Raw genomic sequence first — 25486 nt, 5'->3', positions numbered from 1 at the left:
ATTGAGTCTGAGGGCCAATCAAAGTGAAATTTGGCTCGTGAATTTATCGAAGAATCTGTACAAAACGAAATAAAACGCACACTTCCTGGTGGAAACACCACTGATAGAAAGTTAGAAACCAAGTGACGAGAAGTATACATGGATCTTTCAACAATCAAAAGATAGTACTGGGTTCATGAATCAACATCTCTAGCAACAAAATTTCGACAAAACTCTTCATTTAACTTACAAAATTTGTTTCTGCTATAAAACAGAAAATACTCCAAGTTACCTTTCAAAGCAAAAAGAGTCCTTTGGGCCAAGTATTACCAATGTTTACATCAAACCTTCAAATATTTAATAGCAGTCTGAACATCTTTATCGCCTCTACCACTGCAGTTAAGCACGACCTTAGTTCCATTCGGTAAAGTTGGACACAGCTTCTCTAAGTAGGCCAGAGCATGAGATGTTTCCAGAGCGGGGATGATGCCTTTTGAAGGCTGCAAACATAAGGCATAAGTGAAACAAGAACGGGTTTGTAAGATACAGGCAAAGTGAAAGCCAGTTACAAACTAGAAAAATAATAACTTCAAAGAGGGAACGAAATCAAATGTAAAGCTTAGAACAACAAAAAAGTGAAATCATTTATCACCTTCCAAAGCCTCCTCATCTGTGATGCTATAATATTCTGCTCTCCCCATATCTTTCAAAAAGCTGTGTTCTGGCCCAACTCCAGGGTAATCTAATCTAATAATCCGTCAGAGGAATAAACCCAGTTAGAACTTAGCAGATGTAAAGATTTGATTTTGGGCGAATATACTTATTTTGGTAGCGTCAAGTGTACCAACTCAGGAGTTTGTAATAGCAAATTGAGCACTTTGATAACGAGCAAAGTTCAAGTTATTACCCTACACTGATAGAATGAGGCTCAACTATCTGTCCATCTTCGTCATGCAGTACTCCTACCTCTCCCTTTGTCAAAGTGGCAGCATGTTTACCACTATCTAGACCAAAACCTGCTTCTTTCACCCCAATCAACCTCACATCTCTGTCATCAACAAACTCATGAAACAGTCCCATAGCATTTGAACCTCCTCCAACACATGCAACAAGCACATCTGGTTTCCCACCCCACTTTTCCAATACTTGCTTCCTTGTTTCTTTACCAATCACTGCATGGAACTCCCTAACCATCATGGGGTAAGGGTGTGGTCAACAGATCCAAGTATGTAGTGAGTTGTTTCAACATTTGTAACCCAATACCTCATAGCTTCTGAAGTAGCATCCTTTTGCGTAGCTGTTCCAGAGTGGACTGCTCTAACCTGCAATTTGGGGAAATGTAATTGAATATATTGAATAACTTGGGCAATAGAAAGATTACTCTTTCAAAGTATAAGATAAAATTATGTAATTATCACAAGAAGAAGAAGGAAAAACGAAGAAGCTTGACCATCTACAGGGATGTATAAAAGAAGAAAGACAATGGTTCAGCTAACCATGGTCCACAAGCACTAAATAGAATTCTAAATGGTCTTCAGATCAAAATAGAGGAAGGGTAATTAATGCAAAACAAGAAAATTTCCGGGCAACTTCTCACTTACTTTGCAGTTATTTGACTGATTCATGGATGCCCCTCCCCGTCTGTATACATCTTATCCTACTCTCTAAGTTCATGGATATCATTATTCATATCACATTCTATTCTCCCCATTTACCAACATTTTGCACTCAAACTTTTGTTCATGTACCTATAGACCACACTTATTAATCACTCCTGCAATTGAGAATTTATGAATGAGAGAAAAACAAAGTACATTTACTGTGAAATTCATCTATAAAGCATCAAGAAGAAACCAAACGATTTACTTGAACGAGTAAGTGTCATTGCAGATAACCGGGTCAGTTAATAAAAAGTTGCAGTTATTTCAGTGAAATCACAAAAGTTAATCAGCGAATACGTTGATTCAATTTTCAAAATCTCTCCTCAAGTAAGCTATGAACAGAGTGGCCAATCCATAATGTATGATACAGACCTCAGCTCCAAGCAGTCGCATTCTGAAGACATTCAGTGCTTGCCTCTCCATATCTTGAGCACCCATATAAATAATACACTCCAAACCAAACCGAGCACAAACAGTTGCAGTGGCAACACCATGCTGACCAGCCCCTGTCTCGGCAATAATGCGTTTTTTCCCCAAGCGCTTGGCAAGCAAAGCTTGTGCAACAGCATTATTGATTTTGTGCGCACCTGTGTGGTTTAGATCTTCTCTCTTCAGATAGATCAGTGGCCCTTTACCATCTGGACGTTTATAATGCTCAGTAAGTCGCTCCGCGAAATAAAGAGGGCTCTCTCTTCCAACATAATCGCTTAATATCCCATCTAGTTCCTTCTGCAGTCAGCATAAATGGTTTACAAACAAGTTAGAGGTTTGAAATCAATCAAATCCATCAACTATGCCTCAATTCTGAAACAGCTGGAGTCAAGCAGATTCATGATTCGAAGTTTATGAGTTCTATAGCAATTTCAAGTTAATATACAATAATAACTGGATTCACAATGAAATATTTAGTAAATTTCTTAATGTATGTGTTAGATCCTCCAATGTAGTTTAACTAAACTATATAAAACTTTCATACATCCATTTCATTCAGATACAAGAAGAAATGAAACGAAATCATAAACAATCGGAGAATGCAGAAAATCAAAACACCTGAAAGTCTAGGTCAGTGGCGAGTGAATGGAAGGCGGTTTCGAGCTCTTCGAGAGCATGCATTAGAGTTTCCGGTACATACTTACCGCCGAACTTCCCGAATCGGGTTGTTGAACGACGGCAGCATCCATTGATTTTCCGGTGAGGACACAAGCTATGGCAGGTGGTTTGGTGGGTGAAGACGTAATTTTGATGAATTTGAAGGGTATTTGCGATTGGGATAAGGAGGAGAAACGGTGAGGCTTCGGTAGCGGTGGAGCTATTTGGCTCGGTGAGGAGAAGGCCATGTTTGGATGATTTCTCAAAATAAAGGAAATCTGGAATCTTTGTTTTTTTAACGACAACTTTGTAAAAGGGTATGTAGGACCCAGTTAAAATGACGTGGCTGATTTTTGCTTTTTTAAAGAATTTCAAGAGTTTCCATTTATGACCGGAAATTTTATGCATTTAAACAAAAATATGATTTTCACCCCAAAATTCACTTTTAAAATTAAACTTTTCCTCAACTTTGAATAATAATCAAACTCTTCTCCTTATCCTAATTAAAATTTTAAAATACCTATTATATCCTTTTATTATCAATTTTTTTTTAATTCTTTAGAAATTATAGTATTTTCATTTTTTATTTTAATGTAACAAATTTTTCATAAAAGCATAAACATTATTTTTTGGACAAAAAAGTAAAAAATATTAATTAAGTATATAAGTTAATGATGTTCTATAATGAAGTAAATTTACATAATGAGAAAATTAATTTTATTAATAATAATCAAAACTCTAATATTTACTTATACAAGTGAAAATAGTAGAGAATATTAACTATACAAATATATTTCAATGTAGGAAACACAAATAATTAATTTAATTAAAGACAAATTTTTAAAAATTGTATTATTTAGATTTTAAATTATTTTAGATTATAATTTATGTAATACTCCATCAATATTAATCAAAGCTTGTTTATTTATATAGAAGAGAATACCCACCGCAATTTATATTACTTGACTCTCATTCTAAAAATAATTGTTTTAATTTACTTGTCCAATTTATGAAATTTAAAATTTTTTTAATATCTTTTTATTTCTACCTTTAGTATGAAATAACTGCATAAAGTAATAATAGTCAAATTTAAGGTTTCAAAATATTATTAATAATATTAGTTTAGTAAAATACACCTCTAATTAATTTTTTAAGGGGTGTCATATATATAAAGAAGAGTCAAGTAATATGAAATGCATGCAGTAAAATAGTGGAGAAAAGAAAAAATATACGTATACATACATACACACACACTTAATGAATATTATATTGAAATAACGGTCATAAGAATAATAGTAAATTTTGTGATAAATTCTTAAAAATATTATTCTACTTATAATGTTAAAGAACTTAAAGAAAAAGTTATAAATATATATGTTAAAAAGTAACTTATATATAATATAAAGAGATATTAAATAGATGTGATATAACAGGAGTAAAATGGACAATGCATGAAATAAAGGGGGCAGTTTGATTATTGTTCAAAATTGAGAGGAGAGTTTGATTTTAAAAGCAAAGTTGGGGTGAAAATAATTTTCACCAAAAAAAAAGAAATAGTATTTAATAGTTTATTTTATCAAATTTTTTTTTTTGTCTAAACCATATTCATTTCTCTAAAACTGTATCATTTAATTAACATTAAAAGTAGTAATAACATTTGATTGATATAACGATTCAGGATGGGTGTTAGATTTCTTGATTCGATTGTTTCAAATTATGGAAAAGAGTGAACTAAACATCAAATGAGGTAGTTGTTACATGAGAGGTAAAATATAACATAAGAAATAGATTTCAAGAAATATTTAGTAGTTATAATGAGGTGGTGTTAAAAAGAGGCGTGACTGTATTTTTGCTTTTATTATACTTTGTTTAGAGGAATTAATTGGGTTGTTCCGGTATAAAGATTTAGATTAAATCTGTCATATATTTGGTTTATACGATAATTATGAGATTCTTTACCTCATATAGAAGGCAAGATTATATAAATTCGAGTTATAATTTCAGAATTATAATCTCGATAACCTGGTTTTGAATCAAACGACCCCTGAATACTCGAAAACGACTGTTTGTTCAATATTTCTGAAATCTCATTAAACTTTTCTTCATATTCTACTAAGTATTACATTTACAACAACCCTTTAACCTTCTACAAGAGGGAAAAAACTGTAGACGGAGATTATGCAAAGGTAGAACACTATGGAAGCTTCGCTGACTTAAACATCAACCTTGATTTCGCTACGGTAAGAAAGGTAAAAAAGAAATGCAAATATTACATGTTAAAAGAAGTCACTACCCCCCCCCCCCCCTCCTCCTTATATACAACAGTAGTATTGGAAGAACTAGAAGTCAATAATTGGTTCACCAATAGTAAGATTCCTCTTGACAGACCAAGGCAAGTTAAAGAGCTTTGCCATAATGAACTTAAAGATCTTATTCACATTAATGTTATGTGTTGCACTTGAGAAGAAGAGTGTTGCTTTCATTGCCTTTGCATATGTCCTTGCCTGAAAAACACAATTTCAAACAATTCTCAACATTGTGCCACATACTTAATTCAGTACAATATGAGATGACGGAATGCAATGGGACGATTCAATATGTTCATTGTTCAGAACAAGTATTGTCTTATTATACGTATATATTCAAGTTTTTATGTATACATATAGTTCGAGCTGAATCAGTGGGGCTGTTGAACTGGCAGAACTTGCTCTAAGTTCAACTCTGTTACATAAATCCTACCTACTACTATTTGTTTTCTTGGTTTGTTGGGGGTGGGTGGACCGTGTGGTAGGGGGCTGGAGGATGACAATAACTTACCCAAAAGACTAGTTCCTTTCATCTTCTTAGTATTTATAAAAAAAATATTATAATTTTTAATATTCTTTTGTAATTAAGGCAGGGAAATTCTGTTGATAATGCAAATACTATCACAATTCTTTTCAGACTTCTTATTCAAGCCCAGTATATGTGGGGGTCACCCTATTCATTTATGGAGGAGAAGAACAGTTGGGAACCTTGTAAGGATCACATTGTTTTCCTACTTGCACAAAGTAGAGGTGTACAAACATGAGGAAGAAAGATCTTTAATCATGGCTATTCTAAAAAAATTACCTTTACAGCGAACTCATTAGTTTGCCAGAGTCAAGCGCAGATTGAGGTGATTACATATATAAACTAATCACAATTAGTGATAAAAGGTTCTTTGAGCCGAGGATCTATCAGAAACAACTTCTCTACCTCTGAGGCCCTGGTTTGCGTACACTCTACCCTACTTAAACCCCACTTTGTGGGACTACACTGGATTTGTTGTTGTTGATTAGTGATAAAAGGCGTACATAAAGGCACGTGTTTTATTAGTTTGGTGTGTGAGTAAGTTTTTTTTTATGTAAAACATATTATGGCTTAAGAAACCATTTTACAAGAAGGAATAAAGGAAACATTTCAGTAAATTATGTTGATCAGTATTGTACCTGTGTCACCACAGACCATTGAATGTCTGTTGGAAGCTGGACAAAATCATCAAATTTGGTCCCAATTAGTATTGGAATAGCAGTCTGTATTTGTCGATTATAGAAGAAAAGGAGTAGATTTAATTAGCTTCGTTAACAATGTTTTTAAGTCTACAAATCATCTATTATAAATGTTCCATCCATCCATCATCATCAAGAACAGTATTCGTAATCTTTACCATTACATATTAAATTAGTTTTCATTGGTAAGAACAACTGAACTTAGTGGAAATAATCACCATGAATGTTATTCAATTGATTTCTTTTAATAGCCGTGGTGTCTGGACCACCTTGCGGGCATCACGACTAATTCCAGGGGCACGTACTATCTCCCACCAGTACAAGTTACCCTGATCGCCAAAGCTTGGACATATGAGAAGAAATCACCTAGAGTTTGAACCCAAGACCTCATGGTTCACAACCCCACTTCATTAACCTCTAGATCACACCATTGTATGCCGTTGTTTAATTCATTCTAGAAAATTCTTCTTGAAAGTTGAAGCTAATCAAGTTTTGCTAATAACAATGTATTCTGGTCATTAAGCTTCAATCATTCAAATCTAATGAACCAACTGATAACGTTATCTTCAAGAACAAAAAGTAACTAAAGTACTACTTATTGCCATATGCTACTTTTTATCCAAAGGAGTAAAAGTAATTCCAACTACTGTCATTACTCGATTCCTTACAAAACTTTACTTCAGTATATCAATAAAGTTCCAACCACTGTAGTTATATTGCTGTTAGTACTACTTTTTCTTTTGTTTGGTGAAATGAATTGCTACTGGCTAGTGGAAGTCTCATCCAACTTTTGTTAGTAACAAGTAAAAGATGATTCTTGGTTTTAAAGTTTACTCCTTTTTCAAGAAAACAACATCAAATTGAAAGAGAAGTTAAGTTCCTCACCTGATTCCACTTTCTTGCTTCACTATACCAACTTATCACACTGCAATTCCAAAAAAAGAAAAACAAAGTTTTTAATAACAGAGTTCAAGATTTATGCACTAACATTATACGAAATACGAATAATTCTTTTTTTTGACAGAATCAGATTAAAGTGACATACTTGTTCAATGTACTCCGACTCGTGAGATCAAACATAAAGAGAATGGCAACAGCATCTTTACAAGCAATAGGAATCTGATCAAATGAGCTATGATCACCTATAAACCAAAAGTCGAAAATTTAAAACCATATTAGTCACTGCATTGATCAAGCTACAGTAACCATATTAGCTTTCCAGATTAAGGAAGAAAATTAATGAACATACCTCCTACATCCCATATTCTAAATGCAATTCTTGCACCTCGTACAACTAATGTTTTATCCATTAAATTCAATCCCTTCATCTGCAAGCACCTCTTTTCTTCCTCATCACCTACATACTTAATCTGAAAAATAAAAATAAAAAAATTACCAACACGTTTTTTAAAAAAAAAAACTGTTTCTTGGTTTAAGCATATGAAGTTAACATGCTAACTCGGCAATCAAGGGTGTGAATTCGTGATCAATAAAATGGAAAAAGGCAAGCGTGTTTGGTGTGGTGGAAAATATTTTCAATTTTTTCACGTTTGGTTGGTCAAATGTTATGGAAACATTTTTTTCTAGGAAAACAAGTTCCTAGAAAATTGAATTTGCTTCCCAAATGAAAGTAGGGAAAATAAGTTTCATAGTTGATATTCCAAATTCATTGTATCTTCCCCACCCACCTCTTAACCATCCCACCCCCTGCCACCCATCAACCCCCACTCCCCATATCATTCCACCCCACTCCCCAAATTCATTGTATCTTCCGCACCCACCTCTTAACCATCCCACCCCCTGCCACCCATCAACCCCCACTCCCCATATCATTCCACCCCCGTATATTTTGCTAGATTACGTATAATTGTTCTTCGAGGTAATAATATCTTTTTGCTTGCTTACCAAATAATAGAAAATAAGTAAAAAAAGAATAATCATGGAAACCATTTTCTCACTAGAAAAAAATTTCACAAATCTTGGTGAATAGTATTGTTGCTTAACTCTTCAAAAATGTTGTCGTGTGTACGTCGGATGCTCCAAAAGAAACTATGCTTTTTGGAGGATCCAATATAGATATGGCAACATTTTTTTCTTTTGGAGGATCCAATATAGATATGGCAACATTTTTGGAGGGGCTGATCAACCTAGGCTCATCAGCTACTCAATAATAGTCGAGATGTTCCTAAATCAGTCCGGACACAATTAGGGGCGGAGCTGGAACTTCGCCTACAGGTTCCGTAGAACCCACTAGCTTTGGCGCGGATATATTTGTGTTTAAAAGTCCACTTCATAAGAACCCAATAAGCTATTTTTTTCTAGAACTCAAAATCTTAATTCCGTAAACATAACAAAGTAACATACTTAAACTAGAAAGAATTTTATATTAAACTTACCACAAAACTTGTTTTACCAATCTGACAATCACCCAAAATACTGATCTTCAACGTAACTAAATCTGAATCACTATCATACCCACTACAAGTTGCAGTCAAAGGATCACCTTCCCCACCACCTACCCCATACACTTCAACTTCCTCCATGGCCACCGGAGACGATGAACCTCTTCGAGACAAACGTCGGTACCTCGCCGGTTTCCGTCCAGTTGAACAAACAATGATTCTTTCCCAAATAAAACGAAAAAACTCCCTAAAGATTGAAGCTTTATCAAATATCTTCCACCTAATGTTGACTTGAACTATTTTCCGGCAGATATTAGTCATTTTTTTCTGGTGAAATTCATGGGTTTTCTGAGCCATGAGGAAAATACATAAAAACTGATTCTGGGTTCCACATTTTGGCAGTCTTTTTCTTGTTGGAATTTTCTTATTGGTACTTTGTGATGACGACGAAGAAGAAAATTGTTGACGGTATGTGTCGTTTTTTCGTAGGAATGTAAAAAGAGACGGTCCTATTTGCCGGCCGGCGTCCTGTTCTTGATTTTGATGTAGACGTGGGTATATAGGTCAATTGTTAGGCACTTCCTACAATATATAGAAGTGAATGTAGGGGTAGTTTGGTCATTTTGTTAAGGGTATTTTTGGTAATGTAGATAGATTATAAATTGAATTAGATGGAGTGAAAAAAATCATACTAGAATTGTGGAGTTCGATTCAAGGTTTGAGTATGAAAAAAATCATATTAGAGAATATCTTTTACTTGTGTCTTTAGTACGAATTCAGATTACTCCAATAAAGAAAAAGAAAAGTGGAAGGAAAAATATAAAGAGCGAGAGAAAATAAGTATCTAGAATTTGACTTCTTACTTCTTAAGGGTCGTTTGATAGGTAGCAAAGAAGTAATTTATTTATGTATTAATTTTTAATAAATTAATATATTATACTTTATAGTATTTAGTTTGAAGGTAAGTTTTTTATATAATAAAATTAATATAATGTTTGATTTGTAGTTTAGAAATTCATGTAATTGATATATGTGTATTAGAGAATTTACAAATATTATTTTGTGTAGGATACAAAGTGGAATAATTAATATTTTCGTAATTGATATTTACATAACTAATACATGTATAATTTCAATTAATTGCCAAATGTCCTCTTAAAAAAAAATCCAAAATCCATCTTGAGTATGTTTTACATTTCGAATTCATGAAGAATTTTACAAAGAATTACTTAGTCTATAAAGTTAATAATATAACTTTTCTTCATCGGAAATCAATTCCTAATCCATCATAATTTTTCATCATTTCATGTTATGTCTATCCAAAATGAAAATTGGGATAGAGATACTATTTCACCAATCGGATCAGAGGTATCTAACATATTCATGCCTTTAACAATTTTTCACAAAATAGTGACGAAATCTATAACTTATACAAATCTTTTCATTTTTCAAATTGATTCGATCCATTCGTTCGTAAAGCTATTTACTCGATTAAAGACATTTCTGAAATACCTCCAACAGCGGACAAATAGTCAATTTTGATATGATTCTATCTAATTGAGAAGAGAATAACTTGCACACATTATTTTTACTTACAGAAATAAATTAATGAGAAAGAGTCAAGATTTGATTGGTGGATACAGATCATAGGATATTTTAAAATTTGACATGCTAATAAAAGAATAAAGTTAAACAAAAAAAAAGCTGCAAAATAGCATAAGAATGACTCATACTTTTGTGCTTTTCCACAAAAGCATTTTGTTAGAATTATTAAAGTTAATTTGTGCTCTACTTTTTTTCCCCAGCTAATGAGGTCCATAGCTTTTTTTTAGTACTTCACAGTGTGAATCTTGTTTATAATTAAACAACAAATTTAAATAAAGTCTTCGAAAAAGATTCAAAATTGAGTAAAATTCTTGGTCATTTATATTATAGTTAGCAAATTATTTCGTATTTATCTTTATGATCAATAAAGTTTTGATATACACAAAATATCCGTTGTCTTAATTATTTAAAAAACGAAAGTCCTAATTTACCTTTAATTTTTAATTATGGTTTAAGGGTAAGGGCAAAAATATATTAGGTATAAATTCAAACAAACCCAAAAAAATTCTTTTAGATCTTATATTTACATTAGAAAATTTATTAGATATAAATAAATATTTAATCACGAATTTCATAATTGAATAGAACTATGAGTCGAACAGTAAGTTTTGAATCGTAAACTTTAAATTTTAGTTTCGGACCTCCATTATTTTCTAACAGTGAGAATAACTAAATTGTAAAAACTTATTCCTTTTTAATGGTTTTTATTTTTTATGAACTTCTTAGATTTCCCTTAAAATTTAGAATTATTATCTAGAAGCCGCCGGTAATTAGCAGATTAAACAGACAAATGTAGAAGTCAAATGTCGTTATCAATTTTGTAATGAATAGGAGTACGGCATACATTAATTTCATGAGATTCTTCAATCAATCATTAAATTAATTACACAAAATTGACTTTAGTTCAAATTATAGAGCAAATATCTAAAGAAACATAATCCATGCATTTATTACTACTAATTTATAAATAGAATTTAGGTAGAAGGCGTGACCACGAAGAATTCAACATGCCACATCCCTACGCCAAAAATATCTTTAGCGGCAATTAATTAACGGTAATAATTTAATTATTATTAAAAATATTTTTTTAAAGGCAATTAACACTCTTTGTAAATATCGCTAAAACATATAACTACATTGAATCTAATGACAATTAATTAATGCCGATAAAAAATTTAGCACTCTTTATTAATATGCATATTTATTGCCGCTAATTTTTTTTTAGTGCATACACAATTATTACGTGGATGAAATTATAACTGAAAATGACCTTCAAGCTAATTGAGTGATTAATTGTTTGATTTACCTAGGACCAAAAAATTAATGATTTGCTAAGAATGTTTATTTTTTCTTTTATTTATGTTTGCTATTTCATTAATTCAATTAGGGTAGTAGGGTAGGTATTCAAACTTCCAAAATGGATTTTGGTTGCTAGCTATTATAAATCACCTAACTTTAGATATTATATTAAAGTCATTGTGTTGGTTGCAATGTTTGGAAATTGAAGAAAAATGAAAAAAAGATAAGTAGTGGTACCAAACCTAAAAGAATGATTTATCAACGATAGATGTATTATTATAAGATTGTTGTAATAACTCAATACTTAATATTGATGATATAAAATTAATAAACACTCGGTAGAATAATTGATGTGAGTTTAGGAATTCTAGTGCAATGTGAGTAGTTATATGTAAACCCTTTTGGATATAATGACAAATTTTAAAACTATAAATTTAAGAGTGAGTGAGCATACGCGATTACACGATATTGAATATATTTCTGGAGACAAAAGCATAAATTACATTTTCAAGTGTATCAAATAATTATCGAAGGAGAAAAAAAGACATTATATTAAATGAGTTGCTCAGGCGTCTACTGTTGAGGTGGGAGATAGAGACCATCAAATATGAATCAAAACCTGATACGAAATCGCTCACTTTTGTAGTATATAGGATGTCACCTCGAATATTAAAAAAAAAACATAAATTGAAGCAGAGCATCTCAAAATGCAACGCAACAAGGAGTGAGCCAAACGTTTGTGTGAAGAAAGAAATAATCAATCAAAATTGAGACAAAGAAAAAAGGCAAAAACGAGAGATGTTTCGAACCAGCAACCAACAAGTAACAATAATTTTTCAGTTGTTGCACACCAACTAACTTTTAAATCAAAAAATATCACTCTACTTTCTTAAGACCTTATTTATGTATTTTCTTTTTACGTTTGTCTTATCAAAATATAATATATGACATTAATTCAAAATACTTTCATAAAATGGTGAATTAGCTTCTAATCCGCAAGAGGGCATTCTAATCTAATTTCTAATTATGATATTCATGCAAACAATAGTTTAAAATTATTCTACTTTAAACTTGTCATCCAACTTTTCTTAAACATTCTTAAATATGTAACAAATTCTTGTATTCAAACAAATCGTTTGTGTTTTCTTTTCTTGGTAGATATTTTAGTTATATAGCTAACAATTTCATAATTGGCCTAGTCCTAAAGTATAATAATAGGATAAATTAGATTACACTATATATTATTCTATTTCCCTTGTAGTCTTTCAATCAAAGTGAAATTATTAGGCAACATTACTTGATGAATGAAATTAATGTAAAACAGACACGTGTATACTGATCATATGCAAAACAAAACAAAAAAGAATAAAGGTCACACAATCTCATCAATGGAGCCAGCACTATAGATATATTTTCTAAATTTTGGAAATTTGATTGATAGAAACCATATCTTATTTTTAGATATTTTATATAATTTGTGTCAAATTGTGACTCTCAAGTCACTCCAATATTCATTGATTTTGTTATTTAAGTGGGTGGTTCGTAAATTTATTATTAAAAATAAGGGATAAACAAAAATATCTTCTTTTATTTTCCTCTAAATTATTTATTTATAATAAGCTAGACCTAAAAATTATTACAAAATATTATTAGCTACGAGTAGTTAATTAGCACGAAGAATATATTTCAATTGTTTTCATAGAGAATTTTCATGTACTTATTTTAGTTTATTAGTTCATTTTACGCCAATGAGTGAATAAATCTAGTAATTAATTACATAGAGTAGAATATGACAGCAGATTTGCTTGTGAATGAAACTTTTTGATAATGTTGAGGCATTAATTCCTTATATATTTGTCGTTTATAATGTTATAGCAGATAAATCAAAATTTTCTATTGTTTGTATCAAACTTACTACTATATTATTCATTTGTCCGTCAATCCTACTTTTTTGTTATGATGTATAAGTACTAACATAAGTAATTAAGTATATATCATTCCTTAAGAATATAAAAAAGGTCTAGTGATTAAGCAAATAATTAAAGGTCTTGTAATCACGATATTACGGAATTCCCCCCCCAAAAAAAAAACAGATGTAACTTTATGCTTTGCTTGCAAAAGGAACTGGAATTTACTATGATTAAATTTAAAAATCATAAGGTATTGGTCCACGTTGGGTGTGTTAATGTAGTTAGTTATACACAATTTATCAATTAATTAATTTCTGAATTACAAACTGCCTTTAGTGAAATGGCTTTTTCACTTTTATAAATTATTATGAGAAATTAATAAAAATAAAGCTATAATAACTACTACATTCACTTGTTGCATTCTTGTTTAATAAGAAATTGATTACTCAACAGTTTAGGTTGTTGATTGCTAAAATTAAAAGCAAAAGTTGGAAAAAGAGACAAACATCGTATGAACCAAATATGGAGATTTTAAAAAAATTGTGGTTGGTGATGTATATTATAATAACTACATTAATGGAGATTGCATATTGATAAATCACCACTCCATGCACAATTTAGGCAGAATTTGAAAGATCAGATACGAGCTTGTTCAAATTTAATAGCTTTAACTAAAATTTATCACCTTTCGATGCATAATTTTAGCAGAGCTAACATATATGAGTTCGATCAAATTTAGCTTTAATTCAAATTCATCACCTTTCCATGCATAGTTTAGGCTAAGTTAGAAGGTCAGATATGAGTTCGATTAAATTCAATATTTTGCATTAAAAAATTCATCAAATATACATAAATTAAATTAAAAACCCAAATTATTAATACTTGATATCGCTATTTTAAAATTTTTGAAATTCAAAATTCAAATCTCGACTTTGTCGTATTTAGTATATATTTTATTTTTCATGCAACTTGTAAGAAACACGAAACCCATGACATAGATGACTTTTACATGTCTTATTTTAGTTTGGCTTGAGATAACGATGTGATAACTATAGAGCATCTCTCTCATTTTAATTTTAACTAACAACTTAGAATAATAATACAAAAAGAATCATATATATTTTTCATTTGACAGATAAACTATTTAGTTTCACAAATAATAATTGAGGTACGATACGAAGTTGTGAAATTTACGCATTGTCAAAAAGAGATTAATGTCTTAATATGATGGTAACATTTCAACTAAACTCCATCAATTAGTGTTCCAATTAAAACTCTTTTTTTCCCCACTAGTTTTCGGTGTTTGTGATGAGATAGAGTAAACTTTGAGAGTAAAGCTCTCTATATGAAAAGTAATTTCATTCTTAGTATTTAGACTCGAGATTATTTTTAACTTCTACCCTTCTTTTATTCAGACACCTCCAAAAAGTTAATTAAAAAAAAAGAAAAAAGATCAAGTCACTTGGCAGTCCACCAAGTGGCTATATATATACTTGCCCTTTCGAAATATTGAAATTACACGAATTGCCCTTTAAATAAATAAATTTTTAATTTTTCCTCTTAAAATGGACTGATCTTTAATTTTTTTTTCCTTAAATAACTAAACTTACAACTATTGGATCATAAATTCTTTAAATACTGAAATCATGTTGTAAGGTATTGCTTGAGAAATATTATGATACAATAATATATATACTTATATCCGACGATTTATTTATTTTTTGTTATGAGAAACATAAGTTAAAGACCAACACAAAGTAAAGGTCATAAGTGCCAATGAACCTTTCAAAAGTGGTTATAAAAGAAATTATGGATTAGCCCAATGAATATGAACCTTAGGCCTTGGCCCATTTTTAGCCCATCACATCCATCAAATTTCTTAGCCCATTTGTCAGACGAATTTAACCCGAATTACTATTGCGAATTTGTAATTGCTCCGCCGCTCGGAGCACATTAGTCGCCGGTCACCGCCCATCTTCGCCGCCGTCGTAAGTATTTTTTCTGTCTACTTAGCCTCTGAATTTGTGAAGTCTTATTATAGTTTTTCTCTGTCGCAGCTGAAATTATGGGCTCAGAGATGGAAATAGTTGAGCAGAGGCTAAACACTTTTGTTAGTCAGCTGCAGACAGATTTTGCCATTCTCGATCGGCTGGTTTACAAAAACAAGAACCAACATAGAAGATGCTCATATTTTCAGTACCTCTTAAAGGTTGTATTTTTACCAATATTTGTTCATATATGCATGTGTAATGGGCTTATCTCGTAGTTTCTTGTCATCGATTTCTGTTATTATACGTTGTCTCTCGTGCTTTGGTGATCACATTATTTTGATATTGCTCTTGTTCCTTGGCTTAGGAATGCTATATAATGCTCTGTCTTCACTTTTGTATTTTTCTTTTTTCAAATTGCTTTGGTATGTGTTACTTGAACCGAGGGTCTTTTAGGAACATCCTCTTAGCTTTGTGTTCCTTGGCTATGTTTATGCCCTAAACTAAGAAAGAGGATAGTGCTCGTTTTGGTAAGAGTATTACATCCTATCTGCTGTAATGTTTTCAACATCCTCCTTATGCAACTACGGGAATTTATTCTGGTTCTCTACTATCTTTTCATACAGCTCACAGATGACCTTGAACCGTCCAAAAAGCTTTCTATTTGAACTGAATTCCACAATTGCATAAGCTTCGATCTCGATCGATTATACTTTTGGTTAATTGGGTAGGTGTTGATAGCAGCAGAACCTTTGCGTAGGTGGAAACCACGCGTAGGGGTAAGGTCTGCGTACATACTACCCTCCTCAGACCCCACCTATGACATTACATCGGGTATGTTGTTGTTGTAATGGTCTTTGCTTTGTTTTAATAACAAAGAACTATCATAGAAGATGTTCCTATTTCCTACACCCCTCAAAGGTTGTTACCAAGGTTTATTCACATATATATATAATGTGCATATGGGGGATTGATGAGGTTTGCTTTTGGTCCTAAGCGCAATGCTTACTTTATATGTTTGCTTTAATGATATTAGGTGAGAAGAGATTTGAAGCTCCTCCAAGCAGCTAACTTGGAGGAGGTTTTGAGTTCCTCCTTTCATGTTCTTTTCGGAAAAAGACCCAAGCAAAAAGTGCAGCTCTTGGAAAGGTACTTTTGACCCCTTTAAAGTACCTACATTTTGCTTTTAAGATTTTGATTATTATAGTTTTTCTAGTGATCATATGCCAAGTTTTGGAATATGATTACATCATAAACTTATAACACTTTTTCATATCTACGAATGAGTAAGTTTTGATTGGAGAGTGAGCGCTTATCATACTATTGCATTTTTCTGCTCCTATATTGATGTGTACCACTTTCTGTCAGTGAGACAATTAAACTGACCTACAGGGAAGCTTGAAACTGGTATTGTCTTCCTTCGTATATGATTGTTCTCAATAATCATCCATCTCTTTGTATAGCTTGCAAGTGCAAGTGTTTGCTGATTATGATGGTTGAATGATTCTTGGTTCTACCGTTTGTTTAATTAAATAGTCTACCATCATGCTGTTGTTAAAAATTGGCTGGTTATGTGATCTATAATAACAGTTTTGCAAGTTTTATCCATCTTTTCACTAACCGACAGACTAGAGGGTAATATTCTCACCAGTAACAAGTGAGACTAATTTTACTGATCCCACTGTCATGGAAATAGAATTGCCATTATTTATATCTTGCTCTTCCATTAAACTATACATGCAAACTCTCACTGCTGCTGTTCTAACTTATGGTGATTTTTTATATATTGAACTTTCACCCTCATTTTCATTGGCCTCAGCCTAAAGAGGAGAAGATCTCATGGTGGCAAATATAACTTTCTGGAGCGGCTTTTAGGGGTAGCACACCTGTTGTCACAGGTATTATTGTTTCTTACTTCTTGTTGTTCTGCATCTAAAACCACTCACCCGAGTCTGTAAAGTATCTCATGATATTGGATTGCCACTTGCCAGTCTCAGCCTACCATTATAGCAAAGATCAAGATCGCTTTCTTGCATTTACTGGCATTCACCCCAATTTTCATGTATAAAAAGAACATCCCGTACACGAAGTATTCTGCGTTCACGCTGGGTCGCACCTCATCCAAAGGGGTGTAGTGTAGGCAGTCTATCTTGACACAAGCATTAGTGGTCAGTTCCAAGGCTCGAACTTGTGACCTATAGGTCCCAGAGAGACAACTTATCGTTGCTCCAAGGCTCCACATATACCTGTAGAAAATGCAGAGGGCTTCTGTTCGGAGGACCTAAACTATTGAATCTCCCAGAGAGACAACTTATCGTTGCTCCAAGGCTCCACATATACCTGTAGAAAATGCAGAGGGCTTCTGTTCGGAGGACCTAAACTATTGAATCGAGATGAGTCCACATGGAACAATGAGAATAGTGAGGATTCATATAGCCGATCGTAATTCGCCTAAGATTGATGCGTAGTTATCATTGTGTGTGTGTGTGTGTGTGTATATATATATATATATATATATATATATATATATATATATGGGGCCCGCGTTTTAATAAGAATCATATAACTACAGGGAACACTTTAAGTTATCATTTTATGTAGTAATTCCTAATTCACTTATTCGTTTTATGCAGATGGTTGAGCCACTGTTAAGGGCCGCTGAGTATCCTTCTCGCTTCTTTTTTCATACTATTACTTCATTTTATATGTTGATTATGGGACAAGATTTACTTTTGGCAATTGATGGCCATTATTACATCTCTAAGTAATAGGAAGAGCTTGAGTTGTTCCTTTTCTTGCATAGCTCTTTGGGTGTGTGGAGGTGATTGGAGTAAACTAAGGGTGCGAGTGCTTACGTATCTACACACAACAAACCTTTGCTGTTCTTCAGACTACTAGATTTTTGCACAGCTGATTTGCCATAGACATATTGGTTTGCTAAATTAGTGTAGCTGGATATTTATTGTACCTCCTTTCTTCTTTTTTATTTTCTATATCTTCATAATTTCGTATGTCCTGTCTTCGTCTCATATCTAAGTTGACTTTTTTTTTTTCACCTTGTGCTGATTGCTTTTCATTTCAAAGTAAACACTCAATCAGTGTACCTGTTTTATGCAAATTCCAATGTGGATTGTTAGCCATGTATGATTGTGTTTTACCCTTAACAGTAGACAGGGAGATATCCACACTTCTTGCACGATCATTTTTTATGGGATTTTCGCTGACAGTGTTGTCCTTGCTCGCCCGAATAAGAGTTCTAGTTCAGCAAGTAAGTATTCTCAGGATAATTTTATCATTTTCTAATGTGTGAAATTGTATGTGCACTCATGAAGAATGACACCATTTTAAAGCTCATTCCTTAGTCATACTTATAATAGTAAAGGTCTTGCACATGGATTGTGTTCTTTTGAAATTTGAGTTTGTTGAAGTTCTAGTTTCCAGTAGAATACACTGTAGTCATGTTAATTTCTGGAGCTTATTATATGGAGTAAGGTCTGCGTACATTCTACCCTCCCCATACCCCACTTTTGGGATTTCACTGGTATGTTGTTGTTGTATTATATGGGGTAACTAATCTAATTCAAGAGCCAAGAGGAATGAGTGATGTATGACATGAAATTTTTTGCTCTTTTAGGAGCATGCAATATTTAAGGAATGGAAAATCCTATGTTGAGAAAATTTCTGAAGGATATCTAGTGATTGAACAGGAAATTCTAATCAAATTTTCTTTATTCATTGCAGATGCTTCTAGATGTTGTTTGTGTATTCAACAATGTCTCCACTTTATCTCAGAGGGAACAAGCCATAAAATTGTCTCAAGATGGATTTGAGGTTGTTTCTTTGCAACTGACCACTCTCTGTTTTTCTGGTGCAATGCAAGAAATTGTTTTCCTTGTATTCCCTTTGTTTAACTTGCTTTTTTGATTGGTTTAATTAGTTCTGTTAAGGTCACGAGATGGTTAGAAAAGTTGTGAGAGTCATACTACTCAGAGTTACAATGTTAAGATACAACAACAACAACAACAACAACAACCCAGTGAAATCCCACAACATGGGGTCTGGTTACAATGTTAAGATAGGAAAAATATTTTACTTCTTTGGATCTCTTATCAAGGAGAAAGTATCATGAGCTACTTTTCAGCGCTAATAGATCCAACTTCCAATCCACAGATATCTGCTGGTTTTTCTGATTAGGAGCCATGCTGCTTATTATATATATTACTTGTTCCGGAAACAGCCTCTCTACCTCCTCGAGGTAGTGGTAAGGTCTGCGTACACTCTACCCTCCCCCCAGACTCCACTTAGTGGGATTTCACTGGGTATGTTGTTGTTGTTGTAGTGCATGATATATTGCAATACTTTCTTTTCAGATTTTCTGGAGGTCTCAAAGATTCTAGTGTCTATCTCATTTTTTATGGTATAGACTCACTGATATCAAAGCTACTGTAGTTTCTCGATCAATAAGTCAAAAGGGTTTCCAATTACCCTCTGCATGTATTAAACTGCACACATCATGGTGCTTTACCAGGAAACTGCGTTTTGTTTAATTCCAACTGCATAGAATCACTCCAGGTGTTACTAGCACCCCCCAAACAACCAACTACCTCCACATGTGTGTGTGCTTCGGGTGTGTTGGCAACCAGTAAGATGTTTTTCAGAGTAAATAATGGAACAAGATAATAGATGACCGTCTTTGTGCTGATTATTGTGATAAAATATACATGTTGATCCCATCAATGAGTGAACTTTGATAGTCATTAATAACAACTCTTAGGTGAAATCAAGAAAGCAAATGTTCAATATTTTGTGCATTGCAGGTTTTTAGAGAATACTTTCCGCCAAAGCAGCAGGTGGTCTTCCTCGAATGTATTTGGGAATCTGATAAGTATGTGTTAGTTGAGAGACAAAATCAGAAAGACGTCGGAAGCCAGGAAAAGGAGGCTGGAGAAGATGTTTTTGTAGAAGCATCTAAGATTCAGTATGAAAGCATTGAGCTTTTCCTAGGAGGTAACCATGAACCAAGATTTCTATTCACTGTCTTGTTTACTTTATCAAATCATATTCTCTCAGTTTGAGATAGAAGTGAACTCAAGGTTGCACATGATGATTCCATTTGAGATAGTACTATCCCATGTTTTTCTGTTTGCCAGCTTTTATCATTAAGAAAGGGCAGCCTAGTGGATGAAGCGTTTACTTTTGGGGAAGGGCCACATTCTACGGGAATGTAGCATAGGCAGCCTACCCTGGCACCAGTTTTTATCGTTCAGTTTGACAATAGTTCTGTCTTATCAGGGACTGTTTATTGTTGTCCTTTATGTTTATGGAAGACATGTCTGTTGCATGTCTTTCTAGTGCATACTGATATTTAATGCTTCTTTACTCCCTGCGGTCAAGTTCTTCATTTATTGCTGATTTTCAGTGTTATTCGTCTATAATTCGTGCATAATTTTTTCTGGGATCTTCTGTAGATGACGAACCTAGAAAGGCAGCCTCTAAAGATTCGGCTGAGGATGGTCAAGATGTAACGAACAAAGATAAAGCAAATTTCGTGGAGGATCCTATCCAAGTGAGCAATGATGAATTTCGAGCTCAGATTGATTCAACTATTGCAGGACCTTCTGGCAATAACTTTGATGCTCCTGAAGCCGAAGCACTTCCAAGTTCATCACCAGACAAGAATCCTGCAAAAGCCAAACATGGATCAAGAAATAATGTTGCATTTGTTTCAGTGAAAAGACCCAAAGTATCAACAAACAATGAGTTGGGGTTTGGCATTCATAGAACAGAGAAGGGTAATAATCCTGGTGTAGATAAAGAAGATCCATTTTTCAGTTTACTTATTAGTGGAAATATGAAGAGCAGTCTATTCTGAACGTCACCTAAGTAGTTTATTGTTTCTCTTTGTTTTTCTTTCTTTTAATTATGCCGCGGGGCATCTTTGCGTGCATATTTGTGATGAATATATTCCTGCATTTGGACAGTTTATACAAATTGATTTTAAATTTTAAGAGTTGGTGCTCCATCATATCCTTTCCTAAAGGGGCTAAATTTTCTTTAGTACAATACTTTTTCAGTTTGAGGGTAGTAAGAAATTTGGAGCATCTGTGGGAGATGAAAATGAAATGGAATTTGCAACTAACAAAAAAAAATCCTTCCTCAAATAAATGTTAATGATTCCAATATGCTATTTGAATTTCATAAAGTAAAACACTTGAATCAAACTAAGCTAGAATCAAGATGCTTCTGTACCCTTCTCATTCTTGTCTTTCTTATACAAACAAATCAAAATGCCAAAATTCTAACCGATGCCTCGGATTTATGGATTGCTATATTGTATGACTCTCCTCCAGCTGCTGATCCTGTTTCAACTGTCTCTGACAAATGCAGCATGTTAAGAATTTTCGATTTTACTCTGTTATGTAAGAAACAACTACAGTAATGTCGTCCAGCTTCCCACCATGGTAATCAAATCCAGCCTTGCGAGCTCCATCAGAGAAAGGTGATGACTTGGTATGATCCATTGCTCTTTGTTGTGCCAGCTCTGCTATCCTCTGACCAGTTATCTGAGGCCCTAAGCCACCTTCCACGGACTGAAATACAACTCCACTGATATCTTCATCATACAAATTATCAAAAAGCCCATCTGTACCAACAATTAGGACATCTCCAGGTACAACAGTAATTTTGAAGACCATGGCAGAGCTAGGTGAATCACCGGCGTTATTGCAATCTAGTTGATATGGGAAATTAAACCCATGCTGTTGTGAAGGGGATTTAAATGCAGCACATCCATTTCTAACCAACATAAATCCGCTATCTCCTAAATTAATTGCATAAAGACCCCCATCAATGAGTGCAACAATACACGCCGTACAAGAGCCTTTTGCTTTTGTTCTCATGTAAGCTTTCTCCAGTGCCCTGATTAGGTCTATGGAACCTTTAGGTTCATCTTGAATTGCAGCTAAGGAGTGAGACATCAATTCACGGGCATATAGTCCAGCATCAATACCAAGATCAGCCCATCCACCAACACCATCAGCTACACCGATTGCTGGTGTAAGGGTACAAATAAAATGAGCATCCTCTCCGCCAGTTTTTGCTTTAGCAGGATGAGGTAGGTAAGAAGATCCCGAGTTTAGCTTCAAGGGGATCTTTGCTTCAGAAGAATCAACAACATCTACAACTTGTTCCGTGCCCTTAGGATTATCAGAAGACACATTAGAAGCAGAGGCAGTTCCAGAAGAGAAACATTCTTGGGATAAATTGCAAAAACCTTCCAATCCAAATCCTTTGTGTGGATTGGGGTCGCTCCTCCTCTTTGCAAAATTAGTTGTGAAATATTGGTAAAGCATGCCTTTGTTTCCCAAACTGATGTTAGCTTTACTAACATTTTGAAAGCCTCTTTTGTTGTAAGAAACAGCACAACTCTTTACTGACAAACTACACTGCAGGCGCCTAACAGTCATATTGCCAACAAAATGGCCAATATGAGTCCTTGAACCACAAACAGCCATTATGCCTTTCTGAGTGTCAATACCAAAAGTAGCTCAGGAAGCAGCAAAACTTCAAGTGCAGAGTTCTGCAAAACCACTGAAGGAACAACATGAAGTTACATCAGTAGATTGCATTTTCTTCTTTTTAATGGATATAGAAGATAAAGCAAACTGATAAAGCAAGACACGCACAACACAAGCTCCTATGTCTCCCCTTCAATTAATCTTATAAAAAAAATTCATACTGAAGAGATTGTGTTAGCATGTGCAGGCTAGAAAGTGCATGTTGTAAAAAGCCTGGCAAATAAAACCTTTTAAGTTGGAAAAAAAAACTTCACACGAAAGATGAATATCAAGAAAATTGACTCAGTCAAATTAAGAACTAAAAACACATACATGAATACGGAGCTTAATAGCAGCCAAAAGTTGCAAAAGAACTTTCCAAAGTGGAACTATTCCAACAATAAGCTCAAAGGTAACAAGAGAACTGTCAACAATCAATGAAATAGTGTGACACAGTGAGAAAGAGACAGATAATCCATCCTTGAGCAGATTGAAGGAGGACTTAGAAATTCAATTGTTTTCTCTTTTCAATCTCTATGTGGAATCCTTAAACAAAAATCAAAAGAACAAATGTACACCCTATTTTTATCACAAGGTAAACAAGCAAAAGTTTTGAGCTTTGCTATCTGGGTAAGCCAAAATGCTTCTGGTAGAAACTCAACTATGCATGCCTGTAGTATAGCTGAACCACAAACAGTAGCATTTAACTTAATACTATCAACTATTCCTGAATCCCAAACTAGTTGACCACATAACAGTAGTGGATTTTGAGAATGTCGCCCTTATTTTTTTTTTGATAAACGTGTTGTCTAAGCCAGTTTGCACGTTACTCAACTAACACCACGAGTACCTGCTACCTCCCACCAATACAAGGATCATGGACTTTGTCCACCAAAGCTCAGACAAATGTGAAGAAATTACCTATTACTCTCTCAGTTTCAATTTGTTTGTCTTACTTTACTCTTTAGTCCATTTCAAAAAGATTGTTTTTTTCCCTTTTTAGCAACTCTTAATTTCTAACTTTCCACATGACATATTTAAAATCATAAGATTAAAAAACATTTTGGTACATTTACATATATTTAGTGTAAGACCACGAGATTCCAAAAAATTTCTTTACTTTCTTAAGTTCGGTACCAAGTCTAAACCAAATAAACAAATTGAGACAGAGGGAGTAGTATTTTTTGACTCCGCTAGGATTTGAACATCAGAGCTCATAATTCCCGACCGATTCATTGACCATTAGAGGACACCCTCGGATAAAATGTCACACTTATTCTGGTCAAGTCAGCACAATAATTAACAGATAAGAGTACATTAGACCAAAAAAAATGCTGAAAGGAATTCAAGCAAAGACCTGCTGGGTAATTACAACAACAATATAAGAGTGATGGAATTGGGATTTTCCACTTTCTTTATCAACAATGTCTTCCTCATTCAATAACAACACAGATACTAAAACAGAATTATTACAAGTAAACAAACAGAGCAAAAGGGTATCATTAAACTTCACCTGATAATTGTTTAGCTTATCGTTTTATGAAATTCTTTCACCGGCGGCTGTCTTTGGTGACTGAGAAACTATCTTTATCCTTTTCTATCCAAACCCCACTTCAAATATGCCTCAATTTTCACTGTTTGAATGCAAAAGCTGCAATCTTTTTCACTCTAGGGTGCAAGTTGGAAGCTTTAATATAAGGGTTCACTGTAGATTTTCCTAAAATATTTTAGAAATATCTCTTATTATCCTTATATATAATTTTTTTTTTTTCCTTTTTCTTTGTTTTTTGTGTAAGAGCCTTATATTCAAGTTCAACTAATATCTATTGATGGTGTCTTTTTTTTTTTTAAAAAAAATAAATAATATTAGGTCATATTGTTCATGAGTTAAGATTTTTAGTTGGTGTCAAAATTAGTGGCTGAATCAAGATTTTCATTAAAAAGGTTCAAAATCAAAAACAGACACACGAACTAGTTAAAGGAATTTCAACCTCTACTATATATACATATTAAATTATTTTAATCATGTATAAATAATATAATTTCTATCAAAAGGGTTTTGGATAAATCCTAACCACACGGTGGCTCCGCTCGGATCGAAATGAATTCTCAAGATATATTAAATGGAGTCTTACTTTATAAAAGTATTTTATTCACCTATATTGAATTATTGTAGGTTTCTATTTGAAGTCGTGAATAAGGTCCAAGAAAACTATATTTATAGGAAGATAAATAAAGTGACATGCTGTCTTACGAAGTATAGAAAAAATTGGCTTTTTCATAGGTTAGATGAAGATTCATTGTGTTTGGGAGTCACCTCCTTCTTGTTAAAACTTTTTTTTCAATTATGCAAAATTATTACTAGATCTGTTTTCCCCAGTACGTACAGAAGATATAAAATTAATGAAGCATTTCAGTTTCATCAAATTAGAGTGGTGCAGCGGAGGCCCAGAGCTAGAGTAGCCGA

At 33.4% G+C, this 25486-nt stretch overlaps 3 protein-coding genes and 1 pseudogene across 4 annotated transcripts; 1 reads left to right on the top strand and 3 right to left on the bottom strand.

The window, feature by feature from the left end:
* Positions 1–123: 123 nt before the first annotated feature.
* Positions 124–3010, bottom strand: LOC129891249 (tryptophan synthase beta chain 1-like; annotated as a pseudogene).
* A 1768-nt stretch (positions 3011–4778) lies between these two features.
* On the bottom strand, positions 4779–9290 carry LOC129892641 (septum-promoting GTP-binding protein 1). Of its 2 annotated transcripts, XM_055968224.1 has the most exons (6): positions 8656–9275; positions 7509–7629; positions 7305–7401; positions 7145–7184; positions 6200–6283; positions 4779–5233 (listed from the first exon to the last, which is right to left on the bottom strand). In XM_055968224.1, the coding sequence occupies exons 1-6, from the start codon at positions 9016–9018 to the stop codon at positions 5069–5071; spliced, it is 870 nt and encodes a 289-aa protein (XP_055824199.1). In that variant the 5' UTR covers positions 9019–9275; the 3' UTR covers positions 4779–5068. The 2 variants fall into 2 exon arrangements, with proteins under 2 accessions (XP_055824199.1, XP_055824200.1); XM_055968225.1 differs by lacking the exon at positions 6200–6283 and having other exon boundaries at positions 8656–9290.
* A 6033-nt stretch (positions 9291–15323) lies between these two features.
* Positions 15324–21454, top strand: LOC129892448 (uncharacterized). Its single transcript, XM_055968017.1, has 9 exons — positions 15324–15463; positions 15533–15684; positions 16500–16612; positions 17283–17361; positions 18097–18125; positions 18638–18731; positions 19205–19294; positions 20281–20470; positions 20932–21454. The coding sequence occupies exons 2-9, from the start codon at positions 15541–15543 to the stop codon at positions 21333–21335; spliced, it is 1143 nt and encodes a 380-aa protein (XP_055823992.1). The 5' UTR covers positions 15324–15463; positions 15533–15540; the 3' UTR covers positions 21336–21454.
* A 147-nt stretch (positions 21455–21601) lies between these two features.
* LOC129893140 (probable protein phosphatase 2C 55) lies at positions 21602–24747 on the bottom strand. The gene is made up of 2 exons (XM_055968634.1): positions 24533–24747; positions 21602–23053 (listed from the first exon to the last, which is right to left on the bottom strand). Exon 2 carries the CDS (start codon positions 22975–22977, stop codon positions 21871–21873), a length of 1107 nt encoding a protein of 368 aa, XP_055824609.1. The 5' UTR covers positions 22978–23053; positions 24533–24747; the 3' UTR covers positions 21602–21870.
* Positions 24748–25486: the final 739 nt, after the last annotated feature.

This window comes from Solanum dulcamara, chromosome 6 (genome assembly GCF_947179165.1).
Source record: "Solanum dulcamara chromosome 6, daSolDulc1.2, whole genome shotgun sequence".
NCBI lineage: Eukaryota > Viridiplantae > Streptophyta > Magnoliopsida > Solanales > Solanaceae > Solanum > Solanum dulcamara.
Note: the sequence above shows the minus strand (reverse complement) of the source record. Positions and strands in the feature narration are given on the sequence as shown.

What these genes read in the sequence shown, in the direction of transcription:
- LOC129892641 (XM_055968224.1), bottom strand. Translation starts at nt 9,018, where the DNA reads ATGGCTCAGAAAACCCATGAATTTCACCAGAAAAAAATGACTAATATC. An exon ending in TTGGTAAAACAAGTTTTGTG is followed by an intron (nt 7,630 to 8,655) that starts GTAAGTTTAATA and finishes TTTATTTTTCAG; the next exon opens with ATTAAGTATGTAGGTGATGA. An exon ending in TAGAATATGGGATGTAGGAG is followed by an intron (nt 7,402 to 7,508) that starts GTATGTTCATTA and finishes TTTGGTTTATAG; the next exon opens with GTGATCATAGCTCATTTGAT.
- LOC129892448 (XM_055968017.1), top strand. Translation starts at nt 15,541, where the DNA reads ATGGGCTCAGAGATGGAAATAGTTGAGCAGAGGCTAAACACTTTTGTT. An exon ending in AAAGTGCAGCTCTTGGAAAG is followed by an intron (nt 16,613 to 17,282) that starts GTACTTTTGACC and finishes CATTGGCCTCAG; the next exon opens with CCTAAAGAGGAGAAGATCTC. An exon ending in TAGCACACCTGTTGTCACAG is followed by an intron (nt 17,362 to 18,096) that starts GTATTATTGTTT and finishes CGTTTTATGCAG; the next exon opens with ATGGTTGAGCCACTGTTAAG.
- LOC129893140 (XM_055968634.1), bottom strand. Translation starts at nt 22,977, where the DNA reads ATGGCTGTTTGTGGTTCAAGGACTCATATTGGCCATTTTGTTGGCAAT.